This window comes from Antechinus flavipes, chromosome 3, assembly GCF_016432865.1.
Source record: "Antechinus flavipes isolate AdamAnt ecotype Samford, QLD, Australia chromosome 3, AdamAnt_v2, whole genome shotgun sequence".
Taxonomy (NCBI): Eukaryota; Metazoa; Chordata; class Mammalia; order Dasyuromorphia; family Dasyuridae; genus Antechinus; species Antechinus flavipes.
Genome location: NC_067400.1, coordinates 153,777,667 through 153,800,140, shown reverse-complemented (window position 1 = coordinate 153,800,140; position 22,474 = coordinate 153,777,667). Strand labels below are relative to the sequence as shown.

The window sequence follows — 22,474 nt, the reverse complement described above, 5'->3', positions numbered from 1 at the left end:
CCTTTCAGTTCTCTACTCTGACCACAAATCTCCAAGAGTTACACCCTCCTACAAATGCCCAAAAGTCAGCAGTATTCTGTCCTCAGCGGGTGCCAATTCCTTCTAATAAAAAGGGGCCAGGCATTCCCAATCAGCTGAGGTTCACTTCATCTTTCTGAACTCAGATCCCTCAACAAATAATCTGGGAGGTGAAAGAAAGCCTCTGTGGTTCCCTGGGAGGCTCCAAGTACACCCATCTACACCAACCTAGCCCAAGGGGTCCCCACTTGATGTTTCTGCAGAGGAGGTGTTTGCACTTCAGACAGGATAAATCCCAGCCCAGGATCTTTCTTCAGATCTTCTCTCAGTTTTATCTCCAGTTCTGCCCCAAGTCGTCTTGATTTTTCATCAGTCTAAATTTGCCTTGAGGTAGAAATCTGTTTTATTTGTGAAGAAAATTGGGAGAGCGTAAAATTTACCAACCTACTTCACCATCTTCCCAGAATCCTCCCCCTTCTCAACAATTTTTAACAAATAATAAATTCTTACCCCCAAAACTTGAGTCTTCATACCTGTCAAACACTGGGTAAAATTATATCTGTTTGCTATTGTAGATCATATGTCCACTCTGTTCCATGTATGTACCTTTGTATTTCTTAGCCTGTAGAGATCTGGTTAAGATCTGGTCCTGCTAAACCTCTTTTCCTTATTTTTTTTTTCCTATTAATTCCTTTGATCTTCTTAACTTTTTGCTCTACTAAATGAATTTTCATATTTTTTATGGCCATAAAATAATTCTTTGGTGTTTTTATTGGGATGACATTAAATATATAGATTGACTTTGGTCAAATTATCATTTTTATTATATTGTCCCCATCTAGTGATGAAAACTATTTCTCCATTTGTTTATGTCTTATTTTATTTGTGTACAAAGTTTTTATGTTTTGGCTCATACAGATCCTGGCTTTGTTTTGGTGAGTGTATTCCCAATATTTTATACTGTCTAGAGTTATTTTAAATGGAATATCATTAGCTTTCTCTTCCTGCAGTATCCTATTTGTAACATATAGACATGCTGATGATTTATATGAATTTACTTTATATCCTGCTATTTTGCTAAAATTATTATTACAATTAACATTTTAGTTAAGTCTTTAGAATTTTCTAAGTATATTATCATGTCATCTGCAAAAAATATATAATTTTATTATCTCATTCCCTATTCTGATTCTTCCTATTTATTTTTCTTACTAATACTGCTAGGATTTCCGACACAATGCTGAATGATATTGGCGACAGTGAGCATCCTTGTTTTACACTTGATCTTACCAGTAAGGCTTCTAGCTTATCTCCATTACAAAAAATGTTTGCTAATGATTTTAGGTAGTTGATTCTTTTCAACTTAAGGAAAAGTTTATCTATACCTATGCTAACACATGTTTTTAAAAGATGCTGAGTGATTACCCTGGCATGGATTCTGTCAATACAAAGTTATTATTAACTAAAATAAAATTTAAATTAAAAAAAAAAAAAAAAGACGCTGAATGTTGTACTTTTTTCAAATGCTTTTCTGTAGTTTCCCTTATGTTAAACCTCCCTGACTTCTTGGTATGAATCCCACTTGATCATATATTGTCATTTGTATAATACATTGTCATTTGTTAGTTAGTATTTTATATGGGATTTTTGTATCCATACTCATTAATGAAATTGGTCTATAATTCTTTTTCTGTTTTTATTTTTACTGGTTTTGATATCAATATATTTGTTTCATAAAAGGAGTTTGCCTATATTCCAAATAGTTTAATTTTTAATATTTAATACTGGAAGTAGTTGATCTTTAAATGTATGATAGAATTCATTTGTAAATCCATAAGGCACCAAGGCCAAATGGATTTCTTTTCCATTTCTTTTTCTAAAATACGATTTATTAGATATTCTATTTGCTCTTCTGCTAATTTAGGCAGTTTTTATTTTTGTAAAAAATTCTTCCATTTCACTTAAGTTATTAAATTCATTGGCATATAATTGAGCAAAACAATGCCTGTAATTGCTTTGACTTCATCTACTTTGGTGGTATATTCACTCTTTTCATTTCTGACATTAATAACTTGAAATTTTTCCCTTTTTTAAAATCATATTAACCAACAGTTTATCAAGTTTGACTTTTTCAGACCAACCCCTAGTTTAACTTATTAATTGAACAATTTTCATTCACTCAAATTTTATTAATTTCACCTTTAATTTTTAAGATTTCCAATTTAGTGTTTAATTGGGATTTTTAATTTGTTCTTTTTATTGATATAATCTTTAGATATGCATATTTTCCTCTGATTGCTATTTTTGCTGTATTCCATAGATTTTGATATGTTGTTTTAGTATTGTAATTTTCTTTAAGTTATTGATTGTTTCTATTTGTTCTTTAACCTATAAATTCTTTTAAGATTAAGTTGTTTAGTGTTCGATTGGGTTTTTTTGTTTCCATGGTTCCTTATTAAATAGAATTTGAATGCATAGTACTAAGAAGTAAGCATTTAATTCTTCAGTTTTTAGTCATAAAATTTTTATGCCCTAATATATGATCAATCTTTGTAAAGCAGAGGTAGGGAAACTTTTTCTGCCAAGGCACATTTGGATATTTATAACATTATTTGTAGGCCATACATAATTACCAACCTACAGATTTAAATGGTAGAAGGTAGTTACATCTAGCTATCAGCTCTTCTGTGGCTGCCTTATAAATATAGTCCTTTATATTTCCATTCAGTTCTGATTCCTTTTGTAATGCCAGAGAAACTGAGGTAAGATAGAGATTAGAGAGTATTTAATAATTCATTTAAAGGGGGAGATTTACGAGGACCAAATGGATCCATGGTTTGGTCCTAGGGCTGAATAAGACTATTGTCTCCAAGAAAACAGCAAACAATGAAATTTCTCAATGACCTATATTCACATGGCTCAGACTCAGGGGATAGACTGAGGCAGGGACGGAGTCAGGGTGCTGAGAGCAGAAGAGGACTCTGACAATCGGGTTCTGACAGGATGAGGGGAAATGAGGGGAGAAATGAGGGGAGAAATGAGGAGAGGCACCCCGGAGATGGGGAGAGGCATCTTAATAAGATGGTATCTGCCATTCTGGTAGCTTGGGATGGGGAGAGGCATTCTGATATTCTAAAACATAAGATCTTTTATCCTTATCAAATATTCTGATAAAGAGGGAGGAGAGGTTTTGCAGGACTGAGCTTTGAGCTGAAGCAGAGAATGAGTCAGGACTGGGTCAGGATAATTATGCAAACTGAAAACAGTGGCATAACTATCATATCTAGCTTATCTAAAACTCTATTCACTTCCTTAAATTTCTTTATTATTGATCTTTTTGGTTAATTTGTCTAGTGCTAAGAGGGGAAGATTAAAGTCCCACCATATTAAATAATACCATTTTCACCAGTAATTCATAAAATGTAGATGATATTTGATGAATATATTTAGTATTGAAATTGCTTCAAAATCTATGGAACGTTTTACCATAATATAATTTCCCTGCTTATAGCTTAATTAAATCTAGCTTTGGATTTGTCTGATATAATTACTGCCTTTGCTTTTTTTTTTTTTTTTTTGCATTGAATGAGGCATAATACATTCTACTCCAGCCCTTAATTTGTATATCTGTCTATAGCCCTCATTTTTAAATGTGTCTCATAACCAGCATATTATCAGATTCTAATTTTTAAACCATTCTGCTATTTGCTTCTATTTTATGGATGAATTCATCCCACTCACATTCAAAATAATAATTACAATTTGTATATTTCTCTCTATCCTAGTTTTCTTTACTATTATCCTTTTCGATCTCTCTTTTTACTTTATCCCTCCTGTAGTTTACTTCTAATCACTACCTCCCTAATTCTACACTTTTAAAGAATTTCTCTCTTATCGTTTCTTCTCACACTTCTCTTCCTTGTTCTATCCACTCCTCTAAGGGTCCCTTCTTTTTCCTCTTCTCCCCTCCTCCTAAATCTGAATTTACATATCCTTTCATACACCTATAAATTGAAAAGACTTTTATATCTTTCTAAATGTATACATTGTTCTTCTTTAACCTAGATCTGATGAGTAAGGTTCCAGCACTACCATTCCTCTACCTCAAGCTGATTCCTCTGATTCATTTCTTCCTTTTACACTTCATTTATAAGTGATAATTGCTCTTTTTATCTTTTCCTACACAATTTTGCTTTTTAGAATCACCATATCAAACACAGCTCTTCCCCAATCTTTCTTTCAAACTACCCAATTACTAATAACAATCCTAAGCATATAAAAAATAACAGTTTGTCCTTATTGAAGTAATCTTTGACATTTGCCTTATATTTGTCCTGAATTCTCTATATCAAACTTTCTATTAAGTTCTGGTCTTTTTGCAACAAAATACTGAAAATCTCTCAATCAGACATTTTTTTATGTTCAAGATTATACGCAACCTTTCTGGGTAAAAGTTTTGGCTGCAATGCCAGTTCTTTTGCTCTTCAATAGGATTCCAAGATCTGTGGTCTTTTAGTGTAGCAACTCTTAGGTCTTATGTAATTCTAACTATGGTTCAAGAATCTTTGAATTGTTATTTTTTTCTTGTTCATATTTTCTCTTAACAAGATGGTTTTGGAACTTGGCAAAATTCTTGTATATATGGTATTCCGGTAGATGTTCATCCTGGGATCTGTTTCAAGTAGTGATCAGTGGATTTTTCTTCTATTTCTACTTTCTCCTCTTGTTCTAAAACTTCAGGGCAATTTTCTCTAATTATTTCTTATATCATTGTATTAAAATTATTTTTTAATCACAGCTTTCAGGTAGTCCAATTATTCTGTTTTCTTGATCTGCTTTTCAGGTTAATTGTTCTTATGAGATAATTTCACTTTATCTTCTATTTTTTTATTCTTCTTTATTTTATTTTTCTTGGTCTCTTACAATTCCAATTCCCCTTGCTCAATTCTAGTTTTTCAAGTTGTGTTCTTAAGAGTCAGTATCTTCATTATACATAAATTAGAAGAACACAGGATAGTTTACCTCTCAGACCTTTGGAGAAGGAAGGAATTTGTGACCAAAGAAGAACTAGAGATCATTATTGATCACAAAATAGAAAAATTTGATATATTAAGTTAAAAAGTTTAACTTTTTAATACTTAAAGTTTTAAAACAAAACTAATGCAGACAAGATTAGAAGGGAAGCAGTAAACTGGGAAAAACATTTTTACATTTAAAGATTTTGAAAAAGGCCTCATTTCTAAAATATATAATTGACTCAACTTTATAAAAAATCAAGCCATTCTCCAATTGATAAATGGTCAAAGGATATGAACAATTTTCAGAAGAAATTTTAACTATTTCCAGTCATGAAAAGGTGCTCCAAATCACTATTGATCAGAGCAATACAAATTAAGACAACTCTGAGATACCACTACACACCTCTCAGATTTGCTAAGATGACAGGAAAAAATAGTGAGGAATGTTGGAGATGTGGGAAAACTGGGACAATGATACATTGTTGGTGGAACCGTGAATGGATCCAACCATTCTGGGCGGGCCCAAGAGGCTATCAAACTGTGCATATCCTTTGTCACAGCAGTGTTTCTATGGGGCCTATATCCCAAAGAGATTTTAAAGGAGGGAAAGGGGCCCACATGTGCAAAAATGTTTGTGGCAGCCCTTTTTATAGAAATTGGAAACTGAGTGGATGCCCATCAATTAGAGAATGGCTGAATAAGTTATGGTATATGAATGTTATGGAATATTATTGTTCTGTAAGAAATGAACAACAGGATGATTCAGAGAGGTCTGGAGAGACTTGAATTGATGCTAAGTGAAATGAGCAGTACTAGGAAATTTGTCCATGGCAACAACAAGATTGTGATAGATGTAGCTCTCTTCAACAATGAGCTGATTCAAGCCAGTTCCAATTGTTCAGTCATGAAGAGAGCCAGAGAGCCATCTATACCCAGAGAGAGGATGATGGGAACTGAGTGTGGACCCCAACATAGCATTTTCATTCTCTGTTATTGTTTGCTTGCATTTTTGTTTTCCTTCTTGAGTTTTTTTTTCTTTCTAGATCCAATTTTTCTTGTGCAGCAAGATAACTGCATAAATATGTATACATATATTGGATTTAACATATATTTTGACATGTTTGGGGAAAAAAATTGGAACAGAAGATTTTGCAAGGATCAATGTTGGAAAATTACCCATGTAGGTTTTGTAAATAAAAAACTATAATAAGATAAAAATAAATAAAAAGATTCTGAATCTTTTTCAAGTTGGATGACTTTTTTTTCATAATTTTCTTGGTTTTCTTGGATTGCTTTTTCTTTTCTAATTCTTACTCAATCTCTCTTATTTGATTTGTAAGTCCTCTAATTCCTCTTTTTAAAGAAGTAACTATTTAATGTTCCTCTTTGGAGAAGAAGCTTTTTCAGTTTCCTCCTCTGAAATACCTCTTCTGTATTCCCATAGTAGCAGCTTATGATTGAGTTGTTTCTCTTTTGTTTCCTCATTTTTATTTTGTTGGGCTGGGTTTTTTTTGTTGCTGTTGTTTTGGTTTGGATTTTTTTTTAGCAGCTTGTTATTATAATCACTTCTAGTCCTAGATTGTAGTACAACAGACCTTAGGTCCTTCTTACTATTATCTCTTTTGAATTTTGTCCAGGGCCCAATCTCTTCACTCCTTTTCCCCTTCAAACCACAACTAGGGCTTCCCAGAAAAATATGCTGGAAATGTTCTTGCTCCCAAGGACTTTCCAGTGGCTATAACCTTTAGTTATCCCTTCTAGCCTAGAACTGAATCTAAGAACTCTGCTCTCCTATAAATATCCTGGCACCATTGCTTAGACAACTCACCTAGTTTCTTCTTGCCTTCAGCCACAACCCAGGACCACAACTAGGCAGCACAGCTGGTTCTGTTGTCCCTTAGTAGCAGACTAAGCAGTAGCAGACTTCAATCTTTTCCTACTCAGATATTTGGCTCCCCATATGATAAATGAAGTGAGAATTTCTGTGGTTGAGGCTTGTTATTTCAACAGAGATAGCCTTAACTCTTTTACACTTTACTGAGGAGATAATCTTGGAGGTATCTGTATTTAAGTCAGACCAAACCTCTGTCCTGGGCTCTTTCCTCCAGTCTTCTCCACTTATCTCAGAAGGACCACTGTTCTGCCCCAGTTCCTGTTTATTTTTGCCTCTTTAGATTCACTCTGAGGTGGTATGTAGTCTTTTTTGGAGGAAATCTGGAGAGTTTGGAATTTTCTAATCTATTCTACTATCTTCCCAGAATCCCCTAATTTTCAATCTTTTAAGTACTATCTAATAGAATTAGTTATGAGAACATAATGACATAGTCTATATAATATGACTAGACAAGGTCTTTACTTGATTTATTCAGAGTATAGTAAAAACAGAGGAAGAATTGGTAAAATCAGCTAAATTGAAGTATTGAAAGATAGGCAAGTAAGAGGAATATAAAATGTAAAGGGAAGGAACTCGGTGTGACTGATTTAATCTTACAACAAAGTATTAACTCAATGGAATTGATAAGACAATGGTTTTCTAGGTTTAGCATGTGAGTTCTCTAGCTCAGTATGACTGATTTAATCTTACAACAAATAATGGTTCCCTAGTGATATGATGATTGGTTTATACTCAATATTTGTAATGATGTAATTGTAACAGACTATATAAACTGGGGACAAACTTAGCCAGGGACAGATTTCAAGACAGAGAACCTCCGGGTGGCTCTTCTACCTCCTACACTCTAAGAGAGAAGACTTGACCAGTCTCTGGTGGCTCTCCTGCATTCCTCCACTGAAACCAAGACACTTTCCAGAAGGCCTCCAGAAAGCTAACCTGGCCCCAGGGGAAAGAGACAGACTGTGAAGGAGATAATAAAGACTTTGGACTTTATCCCTGACTATTCTTGTGGCAATTACTCCGCTAAAACAAGGCTGGTCCCAAGACCTCCAGAAAGCAAACCACAACATTACAATAAAGAGATCTAGACTTCCACAAAATAATGCCAAGTAAAAAAAGCAAAACCAGAAGAACAAGGGAAGAATTGCTAAAAGTCAGCCAAGCTGAGGTATTGAAAAGTAGAAACAAATGAGAAATATAAAGAGATATAGACTTTCACAAATAATGGCAAATGAAAAAAGTAAAACCTAAAGAACATAGTTCATACTAAGAACCATATAAAAAGAAATTGAAGATGAATTGATGGAGCTCTGAGGCAGATTTAGAAAGCCTAAAAACCTAATATATTTTCTATGTTTACTAAGTCAGATGAATCAAGTATGTTATCTTCAACATAAGTTTTCAACAAATACAACGTTAATTTAAATTGTTTTAAAAAGATAGTTAAAGCATAAGATAGTTTTAACTCAATACCAAACACCTTCTTCTCTTCAATTAAAAAAAAAAGTCTAGTAAATTGAATTTTCAGTTAAAAAAAAAAAAACATGTCATTCTAATAAAATATTTAATTGAAGCACAGTAATAAAACTCAATTCTTCATTTTGTTGGTAATAAACTATAAACAAACTAACAGTAGAGATGTTATAAGCAAAGAGGCACACTGGTATACTATTGGTGAATTGTAAACTAGGAACAACTACTTTAGAGGGCAATTTGAAATTATACCCAAAGTTACTTTGAACCAACCACACCATTATAAGACTTAAGCTTCAAAGACATCAAAGAGGAAAAGATTCATGCACAAAAAAATTTGCAGCATATGATGACAAACAAAAATTGGAAAATAAAGTTGTTTGTTCCTACTAGGAATGCCTTAAGAAATTAAGGTGAATAAATGTAATGGAATAATATTATACTTTAATAAATGCCCAAATAGACTATTAAATTCATACAAAGTTAGCAGAACTAGGATAATTTATAAAATCACAGTATCATAGAGAAAAACAATTCTAAAACACTTTAAAATGATCAATTCAAGAATAAAAGCATGAGTACAGAAATCTAATGATGAAACCCTTATCTCCTATTATAGAGGTAATTAAATTAACATGCAGAAGAGGGTCAGCTAGGTGGTACAGTGGATAGAGCACCAGCCCTGAAGTCAGGAAGACGAGTTCAAATCTGACCTCAGACACTTAACACATCCTAGCTGTGTGACTCTGGGCAAGTCACTTAACCCTAATTGCCTCAGCCAAAAAAAAAAAAAAAAAAAAAAAAAAAAATTTAGCATGCAAGAGAATAAAGAGACATGGCTAATGTTAAAATTTGTTTCCCTGGACTACATATTTATGATAAAAGTTTCATATCAGTGAATTCTATTTTTCAACGAGGTTAGGGGATAAGTATAATGGGGAGGATATAGTCTAAGTGGTATAATGCAACCCTTGGGAACAATGTATTAGTAGAAACCCCAGTAGTGGTAGAGACCCCAATACTTTTCAAGAAGCCTCAAAGCCATCAGTGCTTGAGAATGATATCATCTTAGGAATGTAGCTATTGAGAGTGATGTGGGCATAACCTTGGAGAATGTGTGAAACAAAGGGAGTTGGACTTGGTATCTTTATTCCACTAAGCTACTGTTCAAGAATGTCAGCGATATCACTCAAAACTCTGAGCTGCTATTTTACACCTGGTCAAGAAAGAGTGTCTTGAACCCTATTATCAAACTTCCAACCAATCATCAAAGACCTTTTGGTTAAGGGATTTTCCTTTCTCCAGAGCCAAGTACACTAGAGGCTACTTTTTTCTGATAGTAACCTTCTTATCAAAGATACCCTCATTACATTAGCATATCCTTGTTTTTTGACTCTCATTATGTGGCAGACATAATACACATTCTAGTTTGCCCTGACCAGGATCCTCTGGTCTGATTCTCTAAAGCTCACCCTTGCTTCCCTTTTCCTTCCCAGTTTCCAGCTCATAAATTATTCCCACAATATTTTGGTCTGTCCCAGCGCTTTCATGAATTAAAGTTCCTTTTTTGATAACAAGAATGCCTTCCTAAGTTTTTCACATTCCTAACTGCTCTCCCAATCTAGTACTCATCATAACTCCTTCATTTTACTTATAAAGAGATATTTACATGACTATAACTAACTAGCTTGTCCAATAGATTTTTATTGTATTGTTGTTGCCTTTTTATTTATTTCATAATTTTTCCTAAATTGTATTGTCCTTTCTTTCCTATACTTTGACATCTCTTCATGAGATTATTTTGTCTAAAATGAAAAAAAATTCTAAAGAAAAAAATCCAAAATATATGAAATATTTTTCATTTTCATTAATGTCACTATAGTGAATATAAAATTAGGGAATTAGCAAAATAAACTTCACAATAAACGATTAAACTTATTTTACAAATGCCATGCAAACTTTGCAATTTAGATACATAGCCAAGTAAAGAGAAAGAAAACTGTTTAGTCAGTAATACAATATATTTTAAAGAGGTAATATTCTTTACCTTTTCATTAAGATCATTTCGTACTGATGACAGACTATGAGAAGTCCTCAATCGGTGCCTTGATTGGTGTAAAACAGACTGAATAAGAAACAGGGAAATGAGAAAATGTAAATGCTTAAATGGATAAGTTAAAAAAAAAAAACAATTTTTATAAGACTCTCTATTAAAATTACTGCAACTACAAAATGTCATCATGTGAATTTCCACTACATATAAGTTATAAAAAGCATCATAACTATTCATGATATATAAACTGCTTCTACTGAAGTCAGGATATACATAAAAATCAGCAATCTGTTAAAATGAAACACATAAGTGAGATTTGACGAAAATACTACTATTCAGCCTCTCACAATCATGAAGAGCAACAATATTTTCAGAATCATGGAAAACAGCACTATGTAGAATACAAAGAAACCCTGACTTGTAAGAGTTTTTTTTTTTTTTAATTATTTTAACAAAGACAAAAAAGTGAAAATGTAACAACTTTTATTCTATTTCTCTCTGGCATAAACAGACATCCCAATGTACATGTAAACCAATGACCCATGCTTATAACTTTAGAGTAAATTTTTTTTAGGCTGGTATTATATTTATTAAAATAATGTTACGGGGAGCAGCTAGGTGGCGCAGTAGATAGAGCACCAACCCTAAAGTCAGGAGGACCTGAGTTCAAACCTGATCTCTTAATGCTTCCTAGATGCGTGACTCTGGGCAAGTCATTTAACCACAATTGCCTCAGTCAAAAAAGAAAAAAAAAAAAGTTATGGGTTAACAGAAACAACAAAGAACCAAAGAATTCAAATGGAAGCTATGTAAAATCCCAACTAAAACCCAAATGTATCCAATGTATTCATTCATTAGCTAACTAAAAGCCAAAGAAACACAACCGAGTGATCTTTTGACTTTTTCTTCTTCATCCACCCCATACACTCACCAAATCTTTTTCAGGAAGCCTTTTCAGTTTCTCTCAAATCTATTTTCTTCCTTGTTATTTCCTTTGCTACCACCTTTGTTCAAAGTTTCCTTAAGTCTCATCTGGATTTTCTTAACCCTTTCTAATAAATATACCCCATGAGACAAAGCTATTTTGTTCTTCCTTCATACACAAGTATGATCGCTACGCCACTCTTCTTCGAAGAGAAGTCAAAAGGATCACCAAAAACTGTAGCCTTACATCATCTATGAGTGAAGCTGGACTTTTTAAAAATTGGAAACAAATGGATTCTTGTAACAAAAAAAAAGCAGGAAGTTCTGGAGAATCTACTTACACTGTAGCAGAAATTTATGTGAATTTCAGACTATTCAATAATAAGATGATGCTGTTACCAAAAATATGGATGTTCCCATATTTAATTCTTTGTGATGCTTTGTAAAGTGGTTAACGGTAAAATATCTAATATTTGTGTAAATAATGATATGAAAATGAACTAGAACGTTTTAGTGAAAAAAATCTTAACCAACCAAAGTACTAAAATAAAAACTTTCAATTACTATAATTCATCTGCAAAATTAAAAGTAAAAAAAAAAAAAAAATCACAAACTGAGATTTTTTTTTAAGATCCACTAAGGAATAGGATGTGAATAAGTAATGCAGTTGATAAAGATTTAAATTAAAAAAAAAAAAAAACCCACCCACTTCCCTTAAGTGCAAAAACCTCCACTGAACTGTTTTCACACATCTCTATGGTTTGGGTTGTCTAACACAGTATCATTGCACATTTATCACAAAGTATACAATAATAAGAACCAAATACTTGAGAGCCCAAGAAGTTACAGTACAGTACTGCTCACTTTATCACTGAAAAAAGCAAAGTGATTTTAATTTTATTCTATGTAAATTAGTAATTGCATTATTTTAACAAATTTTTGTTACTAAATTCTTTAAATTTACTTTTTAAAACATATACAAGGAAAATCTTTCAACAATGACCCTTGAAAAACCTTGTGTTTCGATTTTTCTCTCCTCCCTACTTCCTCCCCTAAATGGTTAGTAATTCAATATATGTTACACATGTTTAAAAAAAAAGTTGAATCCAATATATGTATACAAATTTATACAATTATTGTGCTACACACACACACAAAAAAAAATCAGATCAAAAAGGGAAAAAATAAGAAAATAAAATTCAAGCAAACCACAATGAAAATGCTACGTTGTCATTCACCCTCAACTCCCAGTTCTCTCTCTGGGTGTAAATGATTCTCATCATCACACGCTCATTGGAACTGTCCTGAATGATCTGAGCAAAACATATATGTTGAGTTTCGTACGTGAAACAGCCACATATGACTAAACTTTTGAATCCCCCCCTTAAGAGAATCTGAGATATTTCTACATAAAGCAGGAAGAATCAGTATTCTGAATGAAACATGCTATTACTTAAAAGTACTTCTTTCTGCTTGGTTTCTTCAGCTGTGAAATAGGGTACAACATCTATTTCAGAGTTATTGTAAGAACCAAATATAAAGTACTTATATCAGCATAGTATCTGGTATAGTAAAATCTTGTAAATCCTTCCTCCTCAGTAAATATAAGACTATGGGAATCTATTCTAAACTCAGTTTTTCCACTAATCAACTGTATGATCCTAAAAAATTAACAACTTCTCAGGAAAACAATTTCTACCTCTGTAAAATAAGAGAGGTTGAAGTAGAAGATGAATGCTTTTATATATAAAATTCAATGACTTTATGAATACTTAGCCTATAATTAGAAATGATGACTAAAAAGGAAAATGACAAATGTTGCAAAGAATTTGGGAAAATTAGGACACTAATGTACCAACCATTTTGGAGAACAATTTGGAGTTATGCCCAAAGAGCTAAAAAATTGTGCACAATCTTTGACCCAAAGATACCGCTAATAGGCCTGTATTACAAAGAGATTAACAAAAAGGAGAAAAAAGCATTGATTTGTACAAAAATATGTACAGCAACTTTTTAAAAAAAAAATTGGAAATGGTGGATGGGGGAAGTCATTACTAACTAGGTGAGACACACTGGAAAGACTTCCTAGAAAAGATGACATATATGTTGAGCTTTAAAGGATGAGAAGTCAGTAATCCCTGCTATTGGATAAAGCAGGTGGATCAATGAGTTCAATAAGTTAAGTAAACTTAAGCAAATAATAATTGTCTCAATTAAGACCAGTACCAACATGAAAAAAATCTAATATCAAAAAGAAAAATTAAATTAAATAATAAAGAGAAAGTAGGCATAATACTGGAAAAAGCATAAGAAAAAAAAAATTTGAGTATACAGGAGGAAACAAGCATTCTATTGCATGAAGAGGAATAAGGCAGAATAGATATAGATCAGGAGACTGATGATGGTTTTGAAGGCCAGGTAGAAGAGTCTGAATTTTACCTTGTCAGCAATTGAGAGTCTGTGGTATTCTAAACAAGTCAACAGTCAAATAAACAAGCATTTATTAAATGCTTACAATTTTGTAGGAATAGTACTAAGTGCTAGAGTGCTGAGGTTACAAATAGAAGCAAAAAGAAATATACTCCCTGCCCTCAAGGAATTTGTATTTAAATACAGAAAACAAGAACCAAAGTTAAACCATTTGACAAAATGAAGGGATTTAGCAGCAAGAATTTTCTTTTAGGAGTCTTCATTAAATATGACCATAATGCCAAGCTGAATCTGCACAATGTGAAGATCTTAGGAAGATATAAGTGGATTCTGCTCCTGGGCTGTTTGTATTCAGGCCTAAGGGAAGATGACAATCTAGGTGCTTTTCGATAGTTCCATTTGCCAGGAACTTGCTTCTGGCTTTCTTATCTTTAGAGTAACTTACTTATTTCAGAATTAGAATGCCAGAATTTCTTAACTGACTTAGATAAGAAGTAAGCAAAAGAAAATGTCCACTGGCCCTAATTTCCAAGAAAAATGGGTCAGCACCAAAACTCCCCAAAAGTTTAAAGATCAGATAATATAGTCAAAAAACTGAGAAACTTTCCTATCAAACTAAATCCATATGGTTTTCCTAAAGGGGGAAAGAGGTCAAAACTTTCTAGCTTTGAATCTCAATGTTGAGATTTGTTTTGAAAGTTACCAAATATCCTCAACTGATAAATGATCAAAAAACATGAATATGTGATTTTCAGATGATGAAATTAAAGCCATCTATAGCCATATAAAAAAATGCACTAAATCACTATTGATTAGGGAATGCAAATTGAGACAATGCTGAGGTACTACTACATACCTCTCAGATTGGCTAAGATGATAGAAAAAATTAAGATAAATGTTGGAGGGGATGTGGGAAAACCAGACCCTAATGCATTGCTGGTGGAGTTGTGAATTGATCCAACCATTCTGGAAAGTGATTTGGAATTATGCTAAAAGGGCTATAAAACTGTGCATAAAAACTATGTATACCCTTTGATCCCAGCTGTACCACTATCGGGTCTGTATTCCAAGGAAATCATAAAAAAGGAAAAGGATCCACATGTGCAAAAATGTTTGTAGAAATTCTTTTTGTGAAGAATTAGAAAGAATTGGAAAATGAGTAGATGCCCATTAACTGGGGAATGACTGAACAAGTTGTGGCATATGAAAATAATGAAATATTATTGTTTTATAAAAAATGATGAACAAGCTGATTTTAGAAAGGCCTATAAAGATTTATACAAACTGATGCTGAGCGAAACAAGTAGAACCATTGTATACAGTAACAGCAAGAATGTGCAATAATCAACGATGAAAGACTTGTTCTCAATGGTTTAGTGATCCAAAGCAGTCCCAATAGATTTGGATATCTGCATCCAGAAAAAGAACTATGGAGACAATGTAAATCAACACATTTTATATTCATTTCTTTTTTCTGAGTTGCTGGGTTTGTTTGTTTTTTTATCTCTCCCATGGTTTTTCCCCTTTGCTCTGATTTTTCACTTCAAACTTGATTCATAAAACAATGTGTATTAAAAAATAAATGAATTTTTTTAAAAAAGAAAAAAAAAGAAAATTATCAAGTTAAAATAAGTTATTCAAAAGATCATAACAATGAAATATATAAATAATCTTTTCAATTCAATTAATTGTATAATTGGTGAAAAAAATTAAAATGGTATTTTAATTATAGTAACATGAAACATTTACCACAGCATTCATTTAACAAAAAATTTTGTAGACATCCAACTGTACACAAAGTACAGAATAGGTGAAATATCCAATATAGCTGCCTCTACTATCCATGAAGCTTATGGTTTAGGGATAAAATGCAGACATACATAATTATAATATATAATATTATACAATGTGTATCTGAGATTTAATAAAATATATTTTTATGTCTGCAAGGAAAATGTGAGGTGTAGAATCTGTGGGGGGTTTTCTACTGGGGTAAGGGATAGGAAGGAGAGAAAAAACATTTGTTAATATAAAAAATAAAATTGAATTAAATTTTTTAAAAACAAAGCGTAAGGTGAAGGGAAAGGATTACTTCAGGGACAATTAAGGAAGATTTCATGATGGATGAAGCATCAGAGTTTGACTTTAAAAGACAGGCAGCAATTAAGTTAATAGGAAGAGAGATCCCATTTCAGACATGGCAACAAGGATACAGAGTCAGAAGGAAGGTATCTGGGAAATTTGGGGGTAAATAACTGAACTAGTTTGACTTAAGTATAATGTTGGATAATTCAAACATAATCAGTTTCAAAAAGTATGTAAATACAGATCATGGAAGAACCTGATTGCCAACCAAAAGAGTCTGAACTTTTCTGGAGAGGCAACAGCCCCAAGTTTTCTGCAAAAGAATAGCAGAAATGTATGAATAGAAAGATAATTTTGACAGTGAAACATATAGGAAAGCAGAGAGAAACAAAACAAGAGGTGGGAAAATCTGTCAGGAAAGCATTAAATCCATCAGTTATGTGGTAATCAGGACTTGTACGACATTGGCAGTACTAGGAATGAACTGGAGGGCAAAGACACAAATTTTAGAGAGACTGACTAATATTATTAGCACATGGTAACTGAATGACATAATTGGTTAGGGAGAGGGAAGAGTTGTGAAACTGAAATGTCTGTTAATAGAAGAATAAAAATAACAAAATCTGAAGAAGTAAATATGGAAAGGAAATTTTCAGTTTTAGACATGCTGAGTTTGGTCCTGAAGGCATTTGGAAATAGATATATATCTAGACTTCAGAAGAAAGGCCAAAAAGTCATCTGCACAGAGATGGCAACTGAAAGTGTGTAGTCATGAATGATTGCCAAGGTAGAGTGCAGAAAGACAAAAGAAGAAGGTAACTGAAAGTGTAGTCATGAATGATTGCCAAGGTAGAGTACAGAAAGACAAGAGAAGGCAGCTTAAAATACATCCACATTAAGGAATTGGGAAAAGGATGAAGTGCTGACAACAGAAACTGAGGGAGTGGTTAAAAAGAGAACCCATACTGAGCATTTATCACAACATACCATTTTCACAATTTTTGTTGTTGCTTGCATTTTATTTTTTTTCTCAATTTTTTTTGGATCCGATTTTTCTTGTGCAACAAGATAATTGTATAAATATGTATGCATATATTGGATTTAACATATATTTTTACCATGTTTAACATATATTGGGTTACTTGCCATCTAGGGAGAGGAGGAGTGGGGAATTGGAACATAAGGTTTTGCAAGGATAAATGTTGAAAAATTATCCATGCATATGTTTTGAAAATAAAAAGCTTTAATTAAGAGAGAGCATGCACCCAAATACACAAAGTGACTTGGCAGATAATCCATTGCAGTAACAGAATTAATTTTCCAGAACAAGCTTATATAAGAAACATATATAGCTACAACTAAAAACCACAATATTATAAAACTCAGTAAAAAGATTATTTGTTGTTTTCACATTAACCTTTTTTCATAAGTGACAATAGGGTATGACATGAAAAAATCCAAGGACCCTCTAAATTCTTAAGAGTTCTGTGTAGTCTAACAAACTATTTTCAAGCATTTCCTTATTTCAATCATTATGAAAAAAAGGAAGGAGTCAGTACACCTGTTCTTAAAGACTTTTAAAATTGCCTCCTTAAATTACAGTACTAGGGACTAACAGACAAGATCAATAATTTTTAAAAAGGAAATCATACAGTATCTATTTTCTTTCTCTTCTTCTCTATCCATAAGTCCCACATATTAAACTCAGAATCATGTCAGTACAGGAGACTTTTCTGACTTTCTCCCAGGGTCCAATCAGCTGTTATCTAACAGCTAATTTGTCACTACACTGAACATTGTCATCTCAGTTTAACAACTACAGCTTTTATAATTCATTAGAACACAGAAATAAGTTTTCAACTTAGATCCTAAAATATTAATTCAGATTTTCCATACTCCAGTTCTATTATGTATTTAATCTTTTGATATATGTAGGGCTTTATTTTTATTTTGGCCTTAAGTAAAATACACTGACCTCTTCACAATTTGTCAAATCCTTTTAAAAAGAAGGTTTAAACAAACAACAACAACAACAACAACAATAACAAAAACAAAACAGGGTTTTAACCTAGGCCTTCTATTCTCCCTCTATATTCTTCACACAATTAATTCCAGGATCAAATACCAAATACAAAATGTTATTTGGCATTCAAAGCCCTATATAAGCTATGCCCCCTCCTATCTTTCCAGTTTTTTTGTACCTAACTCCCAAAGTAATTAAGTATTATTATTATCACTAGCTCTGTTATTGCAGAAATAGGACACTCTATCTCAGATCCAGGCATTTTCTTTAGCTGTTAACCATGCCAAGAAAAGTTCTTCTATCTTACCTTCACTTAGTGACTTCCCTCCCTTCCTTTAAGTCCTTTACTTCTCCTAATCAATTCCGATTTATACTGTGCATATAGCTTGTTTGTACCTCTCCAGTTAGACTGTGAGCAACTAACTCAAGAGCAAGCACTGATTTTTGCCTCTTTTTGTATCTCTAGGGCTTACCACAGGATCTGGCTCACCGCAAATGCCCAATAATGTTCCGTGGCTGGTGGATATTACTAAAAACATGTTAATTTTGGAGTTAATTCTTAGTACATATTTCACCAATTCAGAATCTATCTTGGAAAACATCTTAAAGGTCACCTGTCCCTAACTAAGAGTATTTTCTAGTTTTGGTCAGCTCTTGAGTTTTTCTATTTGCAGTTCTGCTCACTGAGACAAAGAACAAATAAAATTATTCTTCCACCTTCAAATATTCAGTCCTTAAAATACTTGAAGAAAACTATAAGCTCGTTCTTCCACCTTTCCTTTTTCCACCTTAAAATTGCCCTAGTTCCTTGACTAATTCCTTATGACATGACTCCCAGACTCCTTACTATCCCAAAAGTCAAATTCTTTAGACTCTAGACACTCCAATTTTACTAGCATTTCTCTAAAATTTAGCACTGCAAACCATACATAATACTTCAGATGTAAGCAGATCAGTTTTGTGTATAGTAAAACAAGTAAGTCTCCTTTTCTGGAGACTTTCCTTTATTTCTGTTAATGCAGTGTAAGTTTAAATTCATCTAGCCTAAGGTGTAATACCACCGACCCAATAAAAAGATTTCATTTCTTTTAATTTAAAAAAAAAAAAACCCTGTCAAAAATCAAACTCTTAAAGGCTGCAAAGAAACCTATGACATAATTCTTAAGCTTAAATCTAGAACGTCTAGAACACAATCTAGAAACTTCAAAAATTGGGCATTAATACTAGAGGAGGAAAGAGAAAGGAAATGATTGGAAAAAAAAAAAAAAAAAAAACACTCCATATATACCCTGGAGTTGGAAACAATACAAATTGGCTTTATCAGTGGTACTTGAATCAAGGCTGTACACATTTTCCAAAAGATAAATCAACAACTCTCACCTAATTTTCTAACCTTTATTACTTACTTTACCTCACCTGTTCGACATTAAATGGAAATGAAAACCTAACAAGGACTCACAAACTAATCCGGAGAAAATACCTCTAAATTCGGTTGCACCACAATGACACAACATTTAAAAGTATAAAAGAAACCCAAGAAGTTAGTTTCAGTGGCACTGTATTTCAGGTGTAAGGTTTGCCAAGGTAAATACCACCTATGTAATTCCTTCTGTCGGCCCTTCAAGCATAGACCTCTATGGGAGCAGCGGCAATGAGGTGATACAGGACTGTGTATAAAGCTGCGAGCGCATACACACATACACATACACACACTCACGCACACGCACACGCACACACGTGTGTCTTTTGTGCAAACACCAACGGGGTAAACTGGGCTGGCACCCGTCTCCCCACATCCCAGAAGCAAAAACAAGGAGAGGGGGAGGGGAAAGGCGACGTCAGATCTATAAGGGTCTCGAGGGGGGACAAAGTTAGCCGGAGGGGGCGGGGAGGGGAGAGGAGGGGAACCCTGAGAGAGGAGGAAGGACCAGACCCCCCCCCTCCCCTCAGGGTGCTAAGAGCCCGGAAGCAGGATGGCAAAGCCCAAAAGCCGAAGGAAGGCCCCGCAGCTCCTCACCTTCGGGGTCCACAACGCTGCACTCCGCACGAACAGCTGCGGGGACTGCCCGCTCCGCCGCCCCGCAGCTACCAAAGCCCCAGCCCCAGCACACAGTCCCGCCATGGCCGCTACTTTGGGACGGCTCCCCGAGCTGACCTCTAACCTCGGGCGAAGGGGGCGGAGAAGGGGGAGCGCCTGGGCATCGGCCAATCACAAGGAGGGATAGACAGCCGGGGGGGGCCCTCCTCCTCCCCACCTCCTTCTCGCTGGGGGAGGAGGAAAAGGAGGGGTAGGGAGGAGAGGGGCGGGGGCTCGCGCCTGTTGGCAATTCCCGGGGAGCCGGCGGGGGAGGAGACGTTGTGGAGTTGGCGAATTCTCTGCGAGCGTGTAGTGTGTACGGGGCTTGGCAGCCGGAGACAGCCAAATTAGAAGCCCGGGTGACCCACGAAGTGGTGGATAAGTGCCCATGAGATCCGGGCTGGAGCCGGAATCCGACAATGCCCTTGCAAGTAGTTCAAAGGGTGCTTTGTAGAGTAACCAGAATCATACCAGCTGACTCCTCTCTTTTCCGGGAGGAAAGCAGCTCATTTCACATACCTGGCTGGCCTGGACCTCCCAGACGTAACGAATGAATTTTTATCCCCAACAAAGTTCTCTCTCTCTCTCTCTCTCTCTCTCTCTCTCTCTCTCTCTCTCTCTCTCTCTCTCTCTCTCTCTCTCTCTCTCTCTCTTCTCTCTCTCTCTCTTCTCTCTCTCTCTCTCTCTCTCTTCTCTCTCTTTCTTTCTCTCTCTCTCTCTCTCTCTCAGTTTCATTGACCTTCTAGAGTCGGGGAAATTTGCCCTTGCTTTGTCAGAGATCCAGACTAATTCACCCACCTGACTGGCTGGCACCAGACTGTTCAAACGTGTAACTGAATTTTTAACACCACCAAAGGTTTCTTTTTTTAACAAGTTGCATTGACCTTCTAGAGTCAAGGAAATATGCCTGACCTTATTTACTTATGCACTTGACTTGGTTCAGAGACTATTAAATTTTTTTGTGTATAGTGAACCCCATTTGATTGTCTGCTAAAGCCAAATTGACCAATTCACTGGCGAATGCTTTTTAAATGCATGAAATCTATAGGACTACAAAGGAAAGCAGTTATAATACATAATTCTCAACAAAAAAATAAAGGTGTGGATCCCAAGTTAAGACTTTTCATTCAATTATTATCAAAAGGAGTATCAAAAATTATTTTACTCTATTACTATAGAAGTAATGGATAAAATCTGCATGCTATGAATTTGGGATAAAATCTTCTCAGAAATAATAACCTTAGAGGTCAAAGAAAAGGTCATGTTCAAATCAGAACAGACCCTTTAGTCTGCATTTTATTCTGCATCCATATCAAAAGGGCATACCATTAAGACATTTGAATGAGATTATCTAAAAATCTCCATTCCCACCAATAAGGTCAGAAGAGATTATCTACTGGAAATTCCAAACAGATTCTTGGGTAATACTTAACACAGAGTTTAACAAGTTAGACAAACAAAGCTAAACATTCTCTATACATTCTGTCCCCATTACTCAACTTGATGAATTATGGAAAGTATTTGAGCAGCTTCACCAGATAGATTTCTTTTGCCACCTACCCTAAGGCATTATAAAAACAACAGTTTTATTTCTCTTTGTTGTGTGAAGTTGCTGTTACTATCTGGCAACTGTCCAAGAGATAGTACTAATTATACTTTTTAGTCTTGTTTCTTGGTTTATGGACTTCCACTCAAACTGACCATGAAGATAGTGTTAGAAATATACTATACATTGAAAATCAGATATCCAGGAAATTTTATTAAAAAAAAAAATCTCAAGGAATCATCTTAACGATTTTGGCCAGAAGCTGTTTGTTTTTTGGGAAGAGGAATAGGCACAGGCAGCTTTATACTTGTTTGGTGCAGACCCTCCATTCAAAGACCAAATTGGTCCATTCCCTTCCAGGTTACAATCTTTCTGATACACCCACTATGTTTTCCCTAAATATGCATAAACATGTTCCCCCTCCTCTGTCATACATCCCATATTCAAAAATGGCAGAAAACTCCTCTTATGGAGTGTGTTGTTTAATAGTTTAATATTCAATTAGCCTATATTTTATATATATTCAACTAAAGACAATAATGATTTGGTTAAACCAGGTCATTGATCCCAAGTAGTTTGGGCTGGATCAGCTATTAAGTTTGTGTTTTTCTCAAAACCACAAGACTCTTTCTGATTGGCTGAATCTATCTGCTCCTTCCTAGCTACTCAGTTCCTTATTTGGTCAAGACTGCTATTGATTCCAAGGAATCTTAATCTTCCTAGGTCCAAAAGGGGTCATAAGTGGAAAAAACTTAAGAAGCCTATCCCAAATATTGAGATATATTGAGAAAGCCCATTAAGAGAGAAAGAGAGAGAGAGAGAGAGAGAGAGAGAGAGAGAGAGAGAGAGAGAGAGAGAGAGAGAGAGAGAGAGAGAGAGAACGAACAGAGTTATAAGACCTGGGCATCTTTTTTTCAGGCAACAACAAAACTT

General features: G+C 34.4%; 1 protein-coding gene across 1 annotated transcript in view; it reads right to left on the bottom strand.

The window, feature by feature from the left end:
- PCCA (propionyl-CoA carboxylase subunit alpha) overlaps positions 1 to 20,084 on the bottom strand; it is a 459,620-nt gene extending 439,536 nt beyond the window's left edge. Inside the window, exons 1-2 of the mRNA XM_051984074.1 lie at positions 19,936 to 20,084; positions 10,451 to 10,528 (exon numbers count right to left, since the gene is read on the bottom strand). Coding sequence (XP_051840034.1) covers positions 10,451 to 10,528; positions 19,936 to 20,040 — 183 coding nt within the window. The 5' untranslated portion in view covers positions 20,041 to 20,084. The remainder of the gene's footprint in view (positions 1 to 10,450; positions 10,529 to 19,935) is intronic.
- Positions 20,085 to 22,474: the final 2,390 nt, after the last annotated feature.